Source organism: Dipodomys merriami, unplaced genomic scaffold, assembly GCF_024711535.1.
Source record: "Dipodomys merriami isolate MVZ:Mamm:240054 unplaced genomic scaffold, mDipMer1.0.p SCAF_7, whole genome shotgun sequence".
Taxonomy (NCBI): Eukaryota; Metazoa; Chordata; class Mammalia; order Rodentia; family Heteromyidae; genus Dipodomys; species Dipodomys merriami.
Genome location: NW_027206290.1, coordinates 69,955,751 through 69,972,165, shown reverse-complemented (window position 1 = coordinate 69,972,165; position 16,415 = coordinate 69,955,751). Strand labels below are relative to the sequence as shown.

At 47.9% G+C, this 16,415-nt stretch overlaps 1 protein-coding gene across 1 annotated transcript in view; it reads right to left on the bottom strand.

Moving 5' to 3' along the window:
- Nucleotides 1-5,866: 5,866 nt before the first annotated feature.
- The window catches only part of Asxl1 (ASXL transcriptional regulator 1), a 55,341-nt gene continuing 44,792 nt past the window's right edge, over nucleotides 5,867-16,415 (bottom strand). Inside the window, exons 8-12 of the mRNA XM_070007037.1 lie at nucleotides 15,179-15,342; nucleotides 14,998-15,094; nucleotides 11,661-11,766; nucleotides 10,429-11,056; nucleotides 5,867-9,679 (exon numbers count right to left, since the gene is read on the bottom strand). Of these exons, the coding sequence (XP_069863138.1) occupies nucleotides 6,833-9,679; nucleotides 10,429-11,056; nucleotides 11,661-11,766; nucleotides 14,998-15,094; nucleotides 15,179-15,342 (3,842 nt within the window). The 3' untranslated portion in view covers nucleotides 5,867-6,832. The remainder of the gene's footprint in view (nucleotides 9,680-10,428; nucleotides 11,057-11,660; nucleotides 11,767-14,997; nucleotides 15,095-15,178; nucleotides 15,343-16,415) is intronic.

Here is a 16,415-nt window from a genome sequence, read left to right as displayed (position 1 = left end):
TACCAGTTTCAATCCGTCCGTGGTCTGATTTTTATATAATTTAGTGGTGCTTTAGAAACTTTGTTTTGTTGTTTCTGAGCTCAACAGCTCAATTCTTTCTCGCCTGTATCTACCTAAGACCAATGTGAACCTTTGTATTTTGCTCCTAATTTTGGACTCAGTGGAAGTGTACTGTTTACATGTACAGACGCCCCACCCCTGTGTGTTCTGCAAGACTCGCTCTTGAGGAGGAAGATGCACCTCACTGAGCTCATCTGCTTAGCAAAGCCACAAAACAAAACCTCTCACTCTTTACCTGTTTCCACCTAAAAACACAAACAAAAATCTACAAACAGAGCACGGATTTGCTGACACGGACTCCACCTGGTCAATGCCAAGTGCCTCCATCAGCTGTCCGGCCAGAGGAATAGGAACAGCACCCCCTGTGGGCAGCACCCGGCAAAGGAGCAAAGGCGGGATGTGGCCACTGGGCTCTCGGAAGAACAGTCAGTCCCACAGAGCAGCCAGGCAGTGAGAAGGTCGAGGTGAATCGTGAGGCCTTCAGGAACAAGCAAGCCAAGGATTTAGGGACTACTGAGGCTGCCAGTTGTCTGGCATAATTTAGATGTTTTGGAAGAGTGCAAGTTCCATGTCAGACTTTTCAGTGCAGATGGTACAGGTGACTCTTCAGGGCTCTGGGGAGGGGTGAGGGCTCCAGACAGTAAGCATATGGCACTTACTACAAGCAGCGGATGGCACCAACTTTCAAGGTGACTGTTTATTAATCAGTGGCTTCACCTCTAAATTATATTTTTACAGATATGCACCTATGCAACTTAATGTGGCTCTTCTAAGCAGGTGAGGACTTCCTCCTCAATGCTCTCTATAAAAAAGTATTTGTGTTCTGTACAGTGAGTTTTTTTCCAGTAAATGTGGCTTAATATTTTTAATTCTTAGAATGTGTCTTCTATGTGATGCGATTAAATTCTGTTTTGTTTGTGGAATGACTAGCACAGGCCGACTCCCTCTCCCCCTCACTTAACAGAAGACCAATGAGCTGTTAATCGAGCTGTTATCTCCATGGTATTACTGCTAAATGCACTGATTTCATAAGTATGTGGAATCCTTTTCCTTTTGAATCTGTATATCATATATAAGGCTGAATCGACTTAATAAACACTGAACAACAAACTGAACACTGCGCCTCCACTGTGTCTCACACCTCCAGCATTGCTGGCCTGCCAGCTGGCTCTTATGAATCTAGCTTGCCACTAGAACATCTTTCTACTGGCAGATTTCACCTTTTCCTAGCCAAAGTGTAGCACACTCAAGGCCTCAGTAGGTTTTCTTTACAAACAAACCTCTAACTCCATGTCGGTATTCAGCCTTTTAGAGAAACGAGCTTTCTGGGTGCCCACCGGATACCCAGCTGTCTCACTCACCTCATCCCCGCTTAGAGGCGAAGCAGCAGCAATGCACTGGGTATTGGCCTTGCCTAAACTCACACAACAACTAAAGACACTTTCCCTGTCATCTTGGTGTGTGGCCAAATGATCCAAATTCCAGAAGCAACACCCAAGAGCAAGCTGGGAAAACAACGAACATGGTCCTTGGTCCTAAGCCTTTGGAACTTGACATTCCATTCATTCTAGGTGGATTCTTAAGGGAAATGCAAGGGCCGTGTTTTCCAGAACCAATTTGTACACCCACTTTATGTTCATGTATATATGTATCATTTAGTATGTTTTTAGGAAAAATTATAGAAATATGGCTTGGAACAAACTGATCGTTCTGGGTTTAAAAAAACTTTTGACTACGCAAATTAAAAGCACACATCTGTTAAAATTTCATGTATGCACACACCAATTTGCACACTCCTATGTACATTCCCATGTAGCTAGGAAACTGTACCGAGTTTCTATTGGTTGAGATTGGAGGGTACATGAACTTTCCACCTGGGCTGATCTTGAGCAGTGATCCCTCTGTGGTAGCATGAGCCACCACAGGCAGGCAACTAAAAAAAAAAAAAAAAGCAGTAATGACACAATCTAAAACAGAGAGAGAGAGAGAGAGAGACTATGTAACGGCCATATGTACACATCAAAGGAAGGTCAGCAGTCTGAAGCTTCACAACTGCACTTGGGCTGGGCTGCACTCACGCATGCAGAAAGCATGGGCATCAGCAGGTACCAGGCCTCCATGCCTCAGCCTTCCCAGGGATGGTGAAGGGGCAGCAAATCCTCAGGAATGCCAAGGAAATGCCCTGTCCCATCCAGGGACATCTGCAGAATACAAACCAGCTCCATGCAGCCCAACACTTACCCCCATGGCAAAGTGGCTGCTCTTCGGAGCACTGAGACCACCAGGAGAAATGGCTTGACGACAGTGAAGTGAAGGCTTGGCTCAGTCTGGCTTCTTTAGGTACAGCTGCAGACTACTGCTGTTGACAGTGGACACAAGACATTATCAAGCAGGAAATGTCACCTTACATGTCATATTAAGAGAGACAAATTCACTGAAACCTGACTAAACAGGCAAAGCCTCCTCTTATGTATTGAGGAAACACGCCTTTTTAAGTCATTAAAAATGCACTAGAGGGGCTGGGAAGGTGGCTCAGTGGTAGAGTGCTTGCCTTGCATGCATGAGGCCCTGGGTTTGATTCCTCAGCACCACATAAGCAGAAAAGCCGGAAGTGGCGCCGTGGCTCAAGTGGTAGAGTGCTAGCCTTGAGCTGAAGAGCTGAGGGACAGCACCAAGTTCAGGCCCCACAACCGACCAAAAAAAAAGCACTAGAGCAGCGTAGTAGTTATAGTAAATCTAAAAAACGAAACCCTTGTCAAGTTCTCTCTCCCTTGATTTTTTTTTTTTTTTTTTTTTTGATCGTGGGGCTTGAACTCAAGAGCCTGAGGTGCTGTCTCCAAGCCTCTTTGTGCTCAAGACTAGTGTTCTACCACAGCTCCACTTCGTTTCTGGGGGGTTAATTGGAGATGAGAGTCTCCTGGAGACTTTCCTGCCTGGGCTGGCTTTGAACCTTGATCCTCAGATCTCAGCCTCCTGAGTAGCTAGGATTACAGGTGTGAGCTACTGGAGCCTGTTTTGAGCCATGTTTTTATTAGCTGGGCAGCCTGGAGTTGTTATACAAAGGGACATAGTTGCCCTGGGAGTTTGGGCACCTGCTAGCAGTGTGCAATGTTCTGTACACTCATGGAGCATCCCCAGAAGGGTGAAGCCCCACCTACCTGGGAGAAGCAGCGCTGCCATGCACTGTGCAAGAGCCAGTCTACATCATCCTGTCTTGCAGTGCCAACACTCATTCCAGACTTTCCAATTTGTGTGCAAGGACAAGAGCAAGAAGCGTGGGTGCTGTCAGATTAGGTTTTCAAGGAGCAATCTCCCAAGATCACAAGCCCCACTTTCTCTGTGCCCCCCAATAGCATCCACATAACAATGCAACACATGGGCAGCACCCACCTCTCCAGGCAGGCCCCTGATGGGTGCCCCTGCTCTTACAAGCAGGGTCCTACTTCAAGTGCAGGTTGGACATCAAAATGACAGCACAACAGGCCAGTGGTAGCATCATTCCCCTATTTTCAAACATTTGCTTTCCTCATCCTTTCTGCTATAAAGAAGCCTCCCTTTAATCTCAGCACTGCACTCAAAAGCTGTAAGACACCGGAAACCAGATGTCACCTCACAACCCTCACCACCCAGGGCCCAGGCCCACATCCCCACAACTTCCTCTGGCAAGGGGGAAGCAGGTGGCAGCAGCCATTTGGATTTCAATGGATTTCACAGAGCTAGTATTCATGTTAACCTGACATAAACTCATAGACTTGCGTATTACCTAGGTGATAGGCACCAGCATCCTTGCTCCAGACAGGACAGGGACACACAAGTTGTGCACAGACCCACATGGCTGGCATGCGGCCCATGAGTCAGAGATGTAAGTGGTAGGATATAATTCCTGCCCTGGACCCTAATGCATTCTAAGTTCGCTCAGACACAAGAGGCTGACATACAGTGACAGCACAAGTAGAACACCACCACCAGCAGGTAGTAGCCAGATCACCAGAGCCAACTACCACCACCAGGAGTTTGCCCCATCACCAGGAACATTGATCACCACCACTACAAGGTCACCCAATCACGAGTCACCTATAACCACCACGACTTTCACCTGAACACCACAGAGCCACCTTCAGGTACTCTCCAGCAGGATTGCAAGATGGCCCCAAAGGCAGGAAGAATTGGTGGAGCTGTATTTGAGCTTCACTTGCATGATTTTTTTCCCCCCATTGGTGTATTATACATAAGTTTTTGGTGTTTTTTTTCCTCCGTTGGTCATGGAACTTGAACTCAGGGCTTGAGCACTGTCCCTTAGTTTTTTTGCTCAAGGCTAGCACTCTACCACTTCGAGCCACAGTACCACTTCTCAGGTGGTTAATTAGAGGTAAGAATCTCACAAACTTTCTTGACCTGTTTGGCTTTGAACCATCTCAGCATCTCAGCATCCTGAGTAGCAGGGATTACAGGCTTGTGCCACCAGTACCCTGCTTCTAATTGTTTCTGATATGCACTAAACTATGTATTTCAGCCCTCCAGAGAAATCTCAGGACTTTTATCTGAGAAACCAACCCAACCTTAGAAGCACTCAGCTTCCACACAGGTTCATTCAAGCATCAGGCATGCTTCACTCAATGGTGAGATCAGAATCATCATTGGCCCGCAGATCAACCATTCAGAACCCACTGGGAAAACTCAAGCTAGGAGCGGCAGTTTAGCCACGCAAGTGCACGGGAGGTGCTGTGTGCATCTCCCACTTGCAGGGAAAGCACCGGTCACTTATTCTAGTCTCACAGTGGGACAGTTCACCAAGAAGTCACAGCCCAAAGGCCAGCAGAGCAGCCAAGTCACAAAGGAGAGCCCCAGGTAAGCAGGTCTGCTCCAGGGCTGAGGAGGCAAGCTGGCAGCCACTCCTCCCACTCCAGCTCTGCACACAAGCTGACTCCCACACCGGCAGGCAGCCACAGAGGATGACTGAGACCACAAATGTAGGTTGTACAGGTTTATTTTTCCAATACCACAGAGACATAAGGAGAGTGATGTTTCTGGGCAGCCCCACGGCCAGGCCAGTGGTAAGCTGGACCTTTGAGATCCCCTAAAGAGAAGGACGGGCCACGCATGGGCTCCTGATCCCTGTCTTTGGTAAACAGATTCTTGAGCTGACAACTTGGACTTTGCCAATAGTGCACTTAAATCACTGTGTTGCCAACTTCTCATTCATGCTTCAGAAGGCAAAAAATAAAGATTAAAAAATGCCACCTCAGATTAAAAGGGGGAAAGTCACCTTTCAGATGAAATAAAACTTGCCTAAGGCATACAATTTTATAGGGAGACAGACCTGCCTGGATGAATCAAGGACCTGCAGCTCTGCAGTAAGTAGAGACGAAAAACAAGGCAGGAATGGGTCAAACACAGGGGCATCTGCCTGCTGGAATGTGTTGGGAGAGGCAGGCAGCAAGCATGGCTTTTGTTTCATCCCAACCTATTGTCAAAAGTCAGCCAGGTATTGCAGTGACAAGTAAGAGGCTCAGAGCCCAAGGCAGGCCTGAGGGTTGCCCAGAGAACTTACCCAAGGATTGATTCAGAAGCACTTAACACTGGTGGTGGCGATTTGTCACAGAGGGCCGCGAGGAGCCATTAAAAGCTGGAGCAGAGAACAGATGTGGGGAGCAAGATGCATTTGCTCAGTGGCGTGCACATGAGCCAGCTGTGGCTCTGAAGCCAGCAGATCCCCTGGTGATGGGGACCAGCCACAGATCACAGGTCAGTCACTTCCCCCTCACGTCAGGCAGCACAGCACTCAGCGGCTCTGACAATAGGTGGAGAGAAGTAAATGACACCACTTTAATGCAATTGATGCTGAAGATGTAAAATAAGGAAGAGACACTCATGTTCTCTGTACAATACATCCATTTACAGAATTGGCCAGTACTGTATACAACATATAAATACAGGATAAAACATTAGAGGTGCATAGAGCATACTTACAGAAGCCAAAAAGTTCACCTTAAACAACCAAGAAAGTTAAAAATATAAAAATAAGAAACACACTGCTTGGAAATGTAAAATGACTTTCACATACACGTGTGGAGGGGCCCACGCCCAGAGTCCAGTGCTGGGGTAGGCGGCAAGCAGGAGTCACCCACAAATGTCCACAGCTGCCTCACCAGCTCTACAGAAGGTATATCCATTGGCAGCAACCTTATTTTCCTGACCCTGCTGTCCAAGAAACTAAAGCGGTCAAAAGATTCCATGGAACCATGGGTCACACAGAGACAGGAAGGTCCCAATGATTGTGACCTTGAGGTCAGCAGGTGCTTAAAGCCCCTGGTGGGCAACTGTGGGAGTTATTTAACCCTCGCAGCTTTTATTCCCAGCCATCAACTCCCCAAAATAGCAGGAGGATCGCAGGGAGGCAGGTGGAAGACTGACTGCTGCTCAGGTCAGGAGGCTTCCCTTGGAGAATACTGCCTTCTGGCTTCAGTTTCAAGTCCATCTGGGGGTCAGGTTGGCTCCCCTGCCACACCAGGCTGAGTCTACAAGAGGGGTCAGGTTGGCTGGCCTTGGGCAGTCCCATAGGCTGGCCCCCGAGAAAACCCCTCCAGCAAGACCAGAAAGGTTGACAAGTGACAGAGGGCTTTAGCACTGTAAGTTTTAGGGAGAGTCAAGACTGCTATTGCCTAGAGACAAAGAGTCTATTTTATCAGTGACATTCTGTATACAGATTTAAGGTCAATCATTATCAAAATACACACACTAAATATACAATTTTTCCAATGGCCATAATTTATTATCTCACCACAAGGCACAATACACATAGTTTTGAGGGTCCAATGCAGTCATCATGACAGAACGCACCACAGCCCTGGCACATGATCATGGCTTTCAGGCTGCACGCACACTGGAGCGAGATGCTTTCCACCGTGCTGCTGTCAGTAAACATCTGCAGGGAGAGGGATGCACTGTGGCTTGCACCAAAGTTTGCTTTGTGGCTCAGCTGCACCACACTGCCCGCAAGGCCTTTGGGAAAAGCTGGAGAGCTGGAGGTGTAGTTGAAGCTGTTGGAACTCAGCTGGAATTTAGAAAGCTTCCCATAAAAAGCCTGCTTGATGTTGAGTTGAGAGGGGATGGAAGAAGGCTCCAGAGGTTGACTGAGCCCCTTCCCTGGCTCTCTGGCTAACTTCCAGAAGGGCAGGTCCATAACAAAGGGTACTCCTTGCAAGTGACCCATCAACTCCAGAGGACTCTGCCCAGCACCTTTTCTGTTCTCTGCATTTGCCTTAGGAGAACTCCCCACAAAAGCCTTTTCACTCTTGATGCTGTCTGCAGGCGTGGGTGGCGGCTTCGGAGCCCAATCTACCCGTGCAGTCTGTATTCCGTCGGACCCCAACTTCCTGCTGTGAAGTGGAGGGGCCTCAGCTGGCAGTGGCATGGGGTCTGAAGGTGGGGGGTGCTGAATGGTTGTAGTCACATTCCTAGTGCCAAAGAGCTTCTTCCCTTGGCCTCCAGCATGGCTGTGATCACCTGGGGAGCCCCCTGCCTGCGGGGGGCCACTGGGGCCCGCATGTGGAGAGGGGAGCGCATGCGGCACTCTCGAGGTAGTGAGGTCTCCTGCACTTGTGCCTGGAGCAGCACTTGAGCTGCTGCACTGGGATGAGGCCTGGGCTTCCTTCTGCTCTTCAGGACTAAATGAAGAGAAATGTTCTTTGGAATCCATGTCTTCCAGCTTCCCAGAGGGGACTGGATTTGTCACTGGATGGAGGGAGTCTGAACTTGAGACTGTCTTGGAAATCTTCTGGGGAGCTCCAGGCGCCTGCATGGTCTCAGCCCTGTCAAGACAAGGAGTGGCTTCATGGTTCTTAGGCAGAAGAAGCTCCTTTAATGCCCGTGAGGCAGGACTGCTTGTGCCAATCAGGGGACTTCCCTTAGGCTTGTGCAAAGTTTCCACACCCACGAGGCCACCCTGGCTCTGTTCTCCTGTAAGTGGTAGTTGTGTTGATTCTGGCTTGCTGCCTCTGTGGCCTGGAAGAAAAACCTTCTCCAAGGGCAAATCACCCTGCAGTAACTTTATCACCAGTGGACTGGCGGCCTCCACCGAGGAGCCTGGCCCAGGCAGGCACATGGGTCTTGGCTGGTGCTCGGGACTGGCCAACAGCAGCGAGGCTGGGGTCTTCACGGGAACTGCACACACTCGGGATACCCAGCTCTGGGGTGGAGCAATTCCCTCTGTCCTCGTCGGCACGCCTGGGTTACTGTGCACCTTGGACAGCGGGGTGCATGGGTTCCAGTCACACCTCTTCTTGTTCACCACCGATTCCTTTGCCACTGCAATGTCACTGGTGTCGGCTTCACTGCTGTCCTCAGTGAAGTGGCCTTCAAAGTCAGAGGCTGTGTCTGTAGATTCACTGTGAGGACTCAGTGCTTCAGAGTCTCCATTGAGTTTTAGCTTTTCAATGACAACCTGCTTGCCGGTGCTGCCAGTGGCCTCTTGGCCTCCATGAGGTGTCCAGAGCAAAGCACAGTGGTCAGGAGAAGTCCCACCCTCCTCATCCTCACCCTCCTTGGTTGTCAAACTGCGGGCTACTGCAACAGTGAGGGGAGCAACTTGTTCCCGCTCTTCAACTCGGGGCTCCACAGGTTGTTCATTCTCTCCGGATTCTGGCTCAGACTGTTTCACTTCCTTGTCATTTGATAGGAATGGCATCCAAGGGACAGCCTCGGTTGTCAAGGCTTCTTGTCTACTCTTACTGTCCCTAATGGGGAGGCTTGAGTCACCAAGTCCTAATCCAGCAGCAAATGCTCTGTCCTGCAGGCAGGCAGGCAGTGATGACTCAGGTATGGAATCCTTCCTTTCAAGCTTACTGCCCACATCCTGGCCCATTCCTCCTTCTAATACGCCTCCCACCAGAGATGGTACAGGATCATTCTCTGGGGGAGCAGTGACTCCTGGGTACTCATTCCCGCCTTCCCAAGAAGGAGTGCCAGACATATGCTCAGTTCTATTATCCAGATGCAACTTAGGGGGCTCCACTAGCCTCTCAGTTACTGGGGTTTGAGAGGACAATGGGGGCAAAGCCTGGCACGGTGGGTCCCCAGTGGGTGCAGTGGGGGACTGGGAGGCATCTTCCAGTCCCCTTGTGAGTACACCAGAGCCCCCCGGCAATAGGCAGCTTTCCTCCTTTTTGAGAAAAGGAAGGTCCTCTCTCCTGGCTCTGCATGTGACTTTTCGGGCCTGGGCGTGTTCCCCATTCAGAGGACAAGGCGGCAGTAGTTGTGCTCGCTGTATATCTGGCGCACTCTCTCCAAGGGTGCCTGGGGCTCCCCTGGGCTCAGAGTTGCCACAGGTCTCACCAGCATCACCACTGTCGCTGCCTCTGCCACCTCCCTCATCAGTGGCCCCGTTGCTACCTCCACCCGGGCCACCCCCCCCTCCGATGGCAGTGGTGGTCGCCTCTCGATGGCCGTGGTGGCCTCTCGCCCCTCGGGCCTGCAGAGCACGGGCTTTAATGTCTGCGAGGGTCCTGGCACCAGTCCAGCCCCGGCAGGAGGCGTCCGTGATGGGGATGATCCGGGGGCATATCTGGTAAGTGGGCTGACCTTTAACCACCCAGGGTGGTTTGATACGTGAAAGTTGAATCTGCAAGAAAAGCATAAAGGAAAATAGTTTTTAACAGAGTGAACAGACCTAGGACCTACAAAGTCAATCCAGACAGACCACTAATAGCTTAGAGGTCATAACCTAGAATATCAAATAAATTTCCAAAAAAGCCATCCCCGTAAAACAGTTTCCAATGACACCACTTTTATTCAGAGTTAATTCTGCTGACAGATTAAAGCCCCACCTGAAATTTAGTTTCAGTGGGACTGTGTGTATCACTACAGCAAAGACCCTAACGTTGCTTAATAAAACATGAAAAGTCCCAAAGGATTTTGACCTCTAGAATTTTTTTTTTTTTTTTGGGGGGGGGTCAGTCATGGGGCTTGAATTCTGAGCCTGGGCACTGTCCCTGAGCTCTTCAGCTCAAGGCGAGTGCTCTACCATTTGAGCAAGAGAGCCATTTCAAATTTTCTGGTGGTTAATTGGAGATAAGAATCTCATGGACATTCTGGCCTGGGCTGGCTTTGAACTATGAGCCTCAGATCTCAGAGTTGCTAGGATTACAGGCACAAGCCACAGGCACCTGGCTCTAGAGATAATTTTAACAGAGTAAACAAAGGAAAAAAGAAATACTCCTATACCTTAAACGTAAAGTCACCAGCAAGAAATGCTCTCTTTTCCCATTAATTCACACATGGGCTCCCAAAGGTCTCTGTCCCTGCCAATGGGCTCATAATTCTCCAAGGAAATCTGGCATCAGAGCCATCAGGAATCAAATAGTTGCTTACCCGGATGGGCGGGACTTTGGGCTCCTCTTTAGTGGGCTGTGGCTTTTCGGTGTGAACACTTTCAATTGTGTTACGAAAGGACTGACGATCTTCAAGCCGGGGTTTCTTTTCGGGAAAGGATGCAGAGGCTGCCTGCTCAAAGGATTTCCTCTTCTGATCCTTTGGCTCCTGTTCCGCAGTGTCCTGAGGTAAGCTGGGAATTCTGTCTGGAGACGCAGAGGCACGTGCTGAGTTGTCTGGCTCAAGCTGGATCCCGGAAGCCTCAGATTTGCTTTTGAGACCCTCCTGGCTAGATGCTGTCAAGGACACACCTGGCTGAGGGGGACTGCTCACCCCTGCTGCATCTGTTTTACCCTCTCCATCTTTGGAGAGTGTGATATCTGGCACCACTGAGTTCATATCCTTGGCATCTCCTGTCTGTTCTGCATCCTGTTTTTTATACAGATTTCTTCTAGCTCTTGTTCGTAGTTCAGGACGAGAGCGTTTCTTGAAATACCCGTCCCGCTGACGAGCACCCAGGCCCCTCTGTGGCCGCACTGATTCTCCCGGGACACTCAGACCGCTCTTAATTTCAGCCACCTCCTGGCCTGTATTCTGCTGCAATGACTCTTCTTTGGTCAAGCCCAATCTATAAACCAAAGATCAGTTACAGATCAGAGAGGATAATATCTTATCCCTATGAAAAATATGCACTCAAGATATATAGGTAGAAAAAAGATAAACGAACATTAGCTTCAGTGTAAGTGGTGTACTTCCTCCCATACACTATAAGGAGTATCCTCAATGCTTCACAAATTAGTCTTGATCTTCTGGGCTCAAGGTTCTTTTTTTTTTTTTTGGGTCCGGTCATGGGGCCTGAATTTTTCTGGGACTGGGCACTGTCCCTCAGCTCTCCAGCTCAAGGCTAGTGCTCTACCACTTGAGCCACAGCACCACTCCTGGCTTTTTTCTTTTTTTTGCTCATGTGGTGCCCAGGGCCTCATGCATGCAAAGCAAGCGCTCTACCACTGAGCCACCTTCCCAATCCCTGGGCTCAAGGCTCTTAAGAAGCTGGTTCCTGTTTATTTGCTTATCTCTGATGGTGCTAGGGGGTTTGACCTTGTGCTTGCCTCTCTGCCAACTGAGCCATGACTCCAGGGCCCATATAGTTTAAATACCTAATACAACATGAATCCACTTGCTTCTATCCTCTCAAACACCCACTCCAAGAGTTAGAGCAACAAATGCCTTACTTCTGTCCATAGTAGTCTTCAAAGAATTTTTCTTTCCATTGTTCTACCTTCTTTTCCTTCTCCATTTCCTGTCGTATCCTGACTTGCATCTCATGAGTGAATTCACCTAGAGAGAAAGAAGACTTTCCTAGTGAGTGTATTCAGAATATCCACGCCTATCTATCCTATAGACAGCAAAGTCTTCTAGTTTTATTCTACCAGAAGTGTTTGTTTTGGCAGTATTGGAGGAGTTTGAATTCATGGCTTCATGCTTGCTAGGCAAGTGCTCAACCACTTCAGCCATTCTCCCATCCCTTTTTCCTTTAAATACCTTTCAGATAGTTTTGTGCTTTTTACTGAGCCAGCCTTGGATGGCAATGCTCCTAACTACACTCTTATATTGCTGAGATTACAGACATTCTCAAGCACATCTGGCATGTTTGTTGCAATGGAATCTTGTTAACTTTTCTTTTTTTTTTTTGTCAGTCATGGGGGCTGAAACTCATGAGTGCTGTCCTTGAGCTTTTTGCTCAAGGCTAGTGCTCTACCACTTTAAGCCACAGCTCCACTTCTGCTCTTCTGGTGGTTAGTTAGGAATAGGAATCTCAGACTTCCCTGCCTGGGCTAGCTCTGAACTGCAATCCTCAGAGATCAGTGTCTTGCATAGCTAGGATTACAGGTGTGAGCCACTAGCACCTGATCTCTTGTTAACTTTTTGCCTGGGTTGACCTTAAAACATGATCTTCCAAATTTCAAACTCCTTAGTAGCATCCAGCTGTTTATTCTTCAAAAGCCTACATACAAGAATGGCCCTTAGCTGACCAGGAAAAAAATGTACTGTGATTAATATATTCCATTTTTAGGCACAATCACTTGGAGTGAAAGTAGCTTCTCTGAGTTGAGCTTTGTGTGGAAGCTATGTGCAGAATGAATTGAGAGGACCCCAAAGCCAGGCACTAGTGGCTCACACCTGTAATCCTATTAAAGAGGTTGAGATCTGAGGATCGTGCAGTTCAAAGCCAGCCAGGGCAAGAAAGTCCGTTAGACTCTTATCTCCAATTAACCACCAGAATACCACAAGTGGTACTGTGGCTCAAGTGGTAGAGTGTTAGCCTTGAGCTGAAGAGCTTAGGGACAGCACCCAGAACCAAAGTTCAAGACCCATGATTGCGAATAACAAAAAAAAGCAGACTCTAAGACATTCCTGAGTTTGATGACTGCTGTCAGTCTACAGAGTTACACTCAAGACTGTGATTAATTGCAGCAAAAAAATATAAATTGGCATCAACAAAAGGTAGAGAAAGGCATATGAAGTGAGGTAAAGAGGCAGCTATGCACAGGACTCTGCAGGCCTCTCTGTGGAGTTCCAAAGGACACAACTGAGTTAGGAACTGGTGGAATTTGGATTTTCAGAGTTCCCACCACTATGACTGATAGGAAGGCTGTTACTGTTGATAATATGGTTCATGATGAAAACATCTGTTCTTCTCAATCAAATATGGGGGGGGGGGAGAATTTGGTAAACAATCAGTGGTTTCTTATCAGCAATGTGTGCTTATCAGTCATATGTTACATGATGAGTCCCCACAAATCCCAAACTCCTGGGCACCAAGCCTCATGAGTTTCCCTAGCATATAGATCATATCTGCAGTCACAACTTAACCGTGGGAGAATTGTAATGGGCCTGCACAGTGCTGTGCTTAGCTACCCCTGCACCTCATCCCATATGCCCTCACTGTATTGTTGCCAATTTCTATTGTTTTGCCCAATAAATCAGTCTTAAGTATAACTATCTGTAGACTGACAGCAGTCATCAAACTCAGGAATGTCTTGGAGTCCTCTTAACTCATTCCTCACATAGCTTCCACACAAAACTCAACTCAGTGAACTACTGTTCACTCCAAGTGATTATGCCTAAAAACAGAGTATATTAATGTCACAGAGCACTTCATTCCATCCTTCCAGACAATGTCATGATCACTGAACAGACATGTATAGATTTGCCTTGTTTGTGGTACTGGGGTTTGAACTAAGGGTCTTGTGCTTGCCACAATGGCACTCTAACCACTTGAGTCACACCTCCAGCCCTACTAACCTATTTTTTTTTTTGGGGGGGGGGGTCCGGTTGTGGGGCCTGAACTCTGGGCTGGGCGCTGTCTCTCAGCTCTTCAGCTCAAGGCCAGTGCTTTACCACTCGAGCCACAGTGCCACTTCTGGCTTTTTGCTTATGTGGTACTGAGGAATCGAACCCAGGGCCTCATGCATGCAAGGCAAGCGCTCTACCACTGAGCCACCTTCCCAGCCCCCCTACTTACCTATTTAAAAGATAGGGTTTGCTAACTTTCCTGCCTGGGCTGGCCTTGAATAACAATCCTTCCTCTCTCAGCTTGCTTCCTTTCTGACTAGCTAGGATTTCAGACATAAGCCACCTGTGCCTAGCACATGTATAGTTTTAATGATGAAAAGAAGATGTAGGGGCTGGGAAGGTAATTCAGTGGTAGAGGGCATGAGGCCCTGGGTTCAATTCCTCAGCACCACATAAGCAAAAAAGAAAAAAGCCCGAAGTGGCGCTGTGGCTCAAGTGGTAGAACACTAGCCTTGAGCTGAAGAGCTGAGGGACAGTGCCCAGGCCCAGAGTTCAGGCCCCATGACCATCCCTCTTCCCCCCCCCCCAAAAAAAAAGATGTAAAATGGACATATACATAACCGGCCACCAGTGGCTCATGGTTGTGATCTTAGCTACTCGGGAGATGAGATTTGAGGATCAAGGCTTGAAGCCAGCCTGGGCAGAAGTTTGTGAGGCTTTTTTTTGGTTGTTTTTGGTTATGGATCTTGAACTCAGCCTACGCACTGTCCTTCAGCTCTTCAGCTCAAGGCTAGCACTCTACCACTTAAGCCACAGAGCTACTTCCTGGTTTTTGGTGGTTTATTGGAGATAAGAGTCTCATGGGCCAGCTTTGAACTGTGAGATCTGGAGATCTCAGCCTCCTGAGTAGCTAGGATGAGCCACTGGTGCCTGGCATTGTGAGACTTTTATTAACCAATTAACCAATAAAAAGCTAGAAACAGAGCTGTGGCTCAAGTGGTAGAATGCTAGCCTTGAGCATAAAAGCTCAGGGACAGCATGCAGGCCCAAAATTCAAGCCTGGTGACTAGGGTGCATAGATTAGATTAGATAGATCAATCAATCAATCAATCAAATATCATTACTTTTCAGAGCTTATTAGTACTATAATATCCCTTGAGAAAAAATAAAAATTAGTAGAAAATGAGAGCTTGGGTTTTAAGTGCCAGGAGACACACAAGACAGTACACATTGCAGGCACCTCTCAAACCACGTGAGGTAAAGTCTACTTACCATCAGCCAGGCGTTCCCGCCAGCTCTGAGCCGCATGGGTAAAAAATTCATTATTGAGAGCACTGCTGCTAAGGCGCAACAGTCCATCTGTCCCCACCTAGGGAAAAAATTAAATATAAATAAGGAAAGGAGAGAACAGGAGCCCGCCTAGACAGAGGCCAGAGGAACTCTGCGCTCGCACCTGTCTGTCCACCTCAGGTAGCAGGAAAAGCAGCTGCTGCTGGAAGTGTGATGGCAGAGCATGGAAGGTCCTGGAGTTTATCAGGGCACGGAGGTTGGTATTGACAAGAATGGACCCAGGCGTCTCAAAGTCTATCTCTTCACCTCTGTTGCGCTTCATTTGACCTGTGTTGTTGTTGTTGTTTTAAGCAACAAGAAGATATACATTTTCAGCTTCTTAAAGCAAATGTCAACTAGTAGGAAAACTGTAGTGATAGCATTCAAACTTACCCAGAGCTCTATTTTGCACACAATCTGCTCAACTGTCCAGATAGTCCCAACCTATGTCTGTTTTCAAGTTACTATTGCTGCCATCACACCCAGTACACCCAGTACCCTTGGACAACACTCTGTACTATGCTTTATCACAAGCAGGGATGGGTAGGGTCTGACAGGTTGCAGAATAGGCTCTACAAAGCCCAACTGGAAGCTGTCAAAAAGGAAACCTAGCTGGTATACTCCAGAAAACCTACCTAAGCCCTTTATGAGTAAGCTATGATCACCAAGAAGAAATGTCCTAAGGGCTACTCAATGCCAACTGCTAAATGGTTCAGACCAGATTTTTTTGTTTTTCCAAACCAGATTTTTATTGCGGGGGGGGGGGGGGGGTCACTAGGAAGAGACCTCTGAGACTAGATTGAGCATTGTTTGAATTGGAAAAACATCAAGACCAAACTATTTCCCATTTAGACAATGGTTTATTCTAATTTTTAGAATCCAAAGTTAGCCTTAATGGTTTCTTGTGGCCTATCTACATAAATTCTAACACACTGTCTCTTAAGAAATAAATCTTGACGACAAACAGCGCATGAGCACTGGGAATAACCCCAGTTATCCCCGGAGGGAAGGAGCACAATGCAGCACTCATGTTTGCATTCCCAAACTTCAACACATGCTTCCACTCTTCACATCTAGAGGATGGTACCAAAGAGGGGGAAAACACAAAAAACAGATGTGAGACTCCTTCACAAAAAAGCCGAGAGGCAAATTTCACTGATTCAAACACTGAGGCATGCCCTACAGGGATAGACAAAGAGCTTCATGGCACCAACTCTGCCCACAAACAGCTCATCCAGTCTATGCATGAAATAATCAAAATCCAAGATAAAACAAAGCAAACGGAGAAGGTCGCTCAAGAAATGAAACCAAACTGGAAAGGGAACTGAAGAGAAGACATCATCTCCTTACTGGGCCTGAAG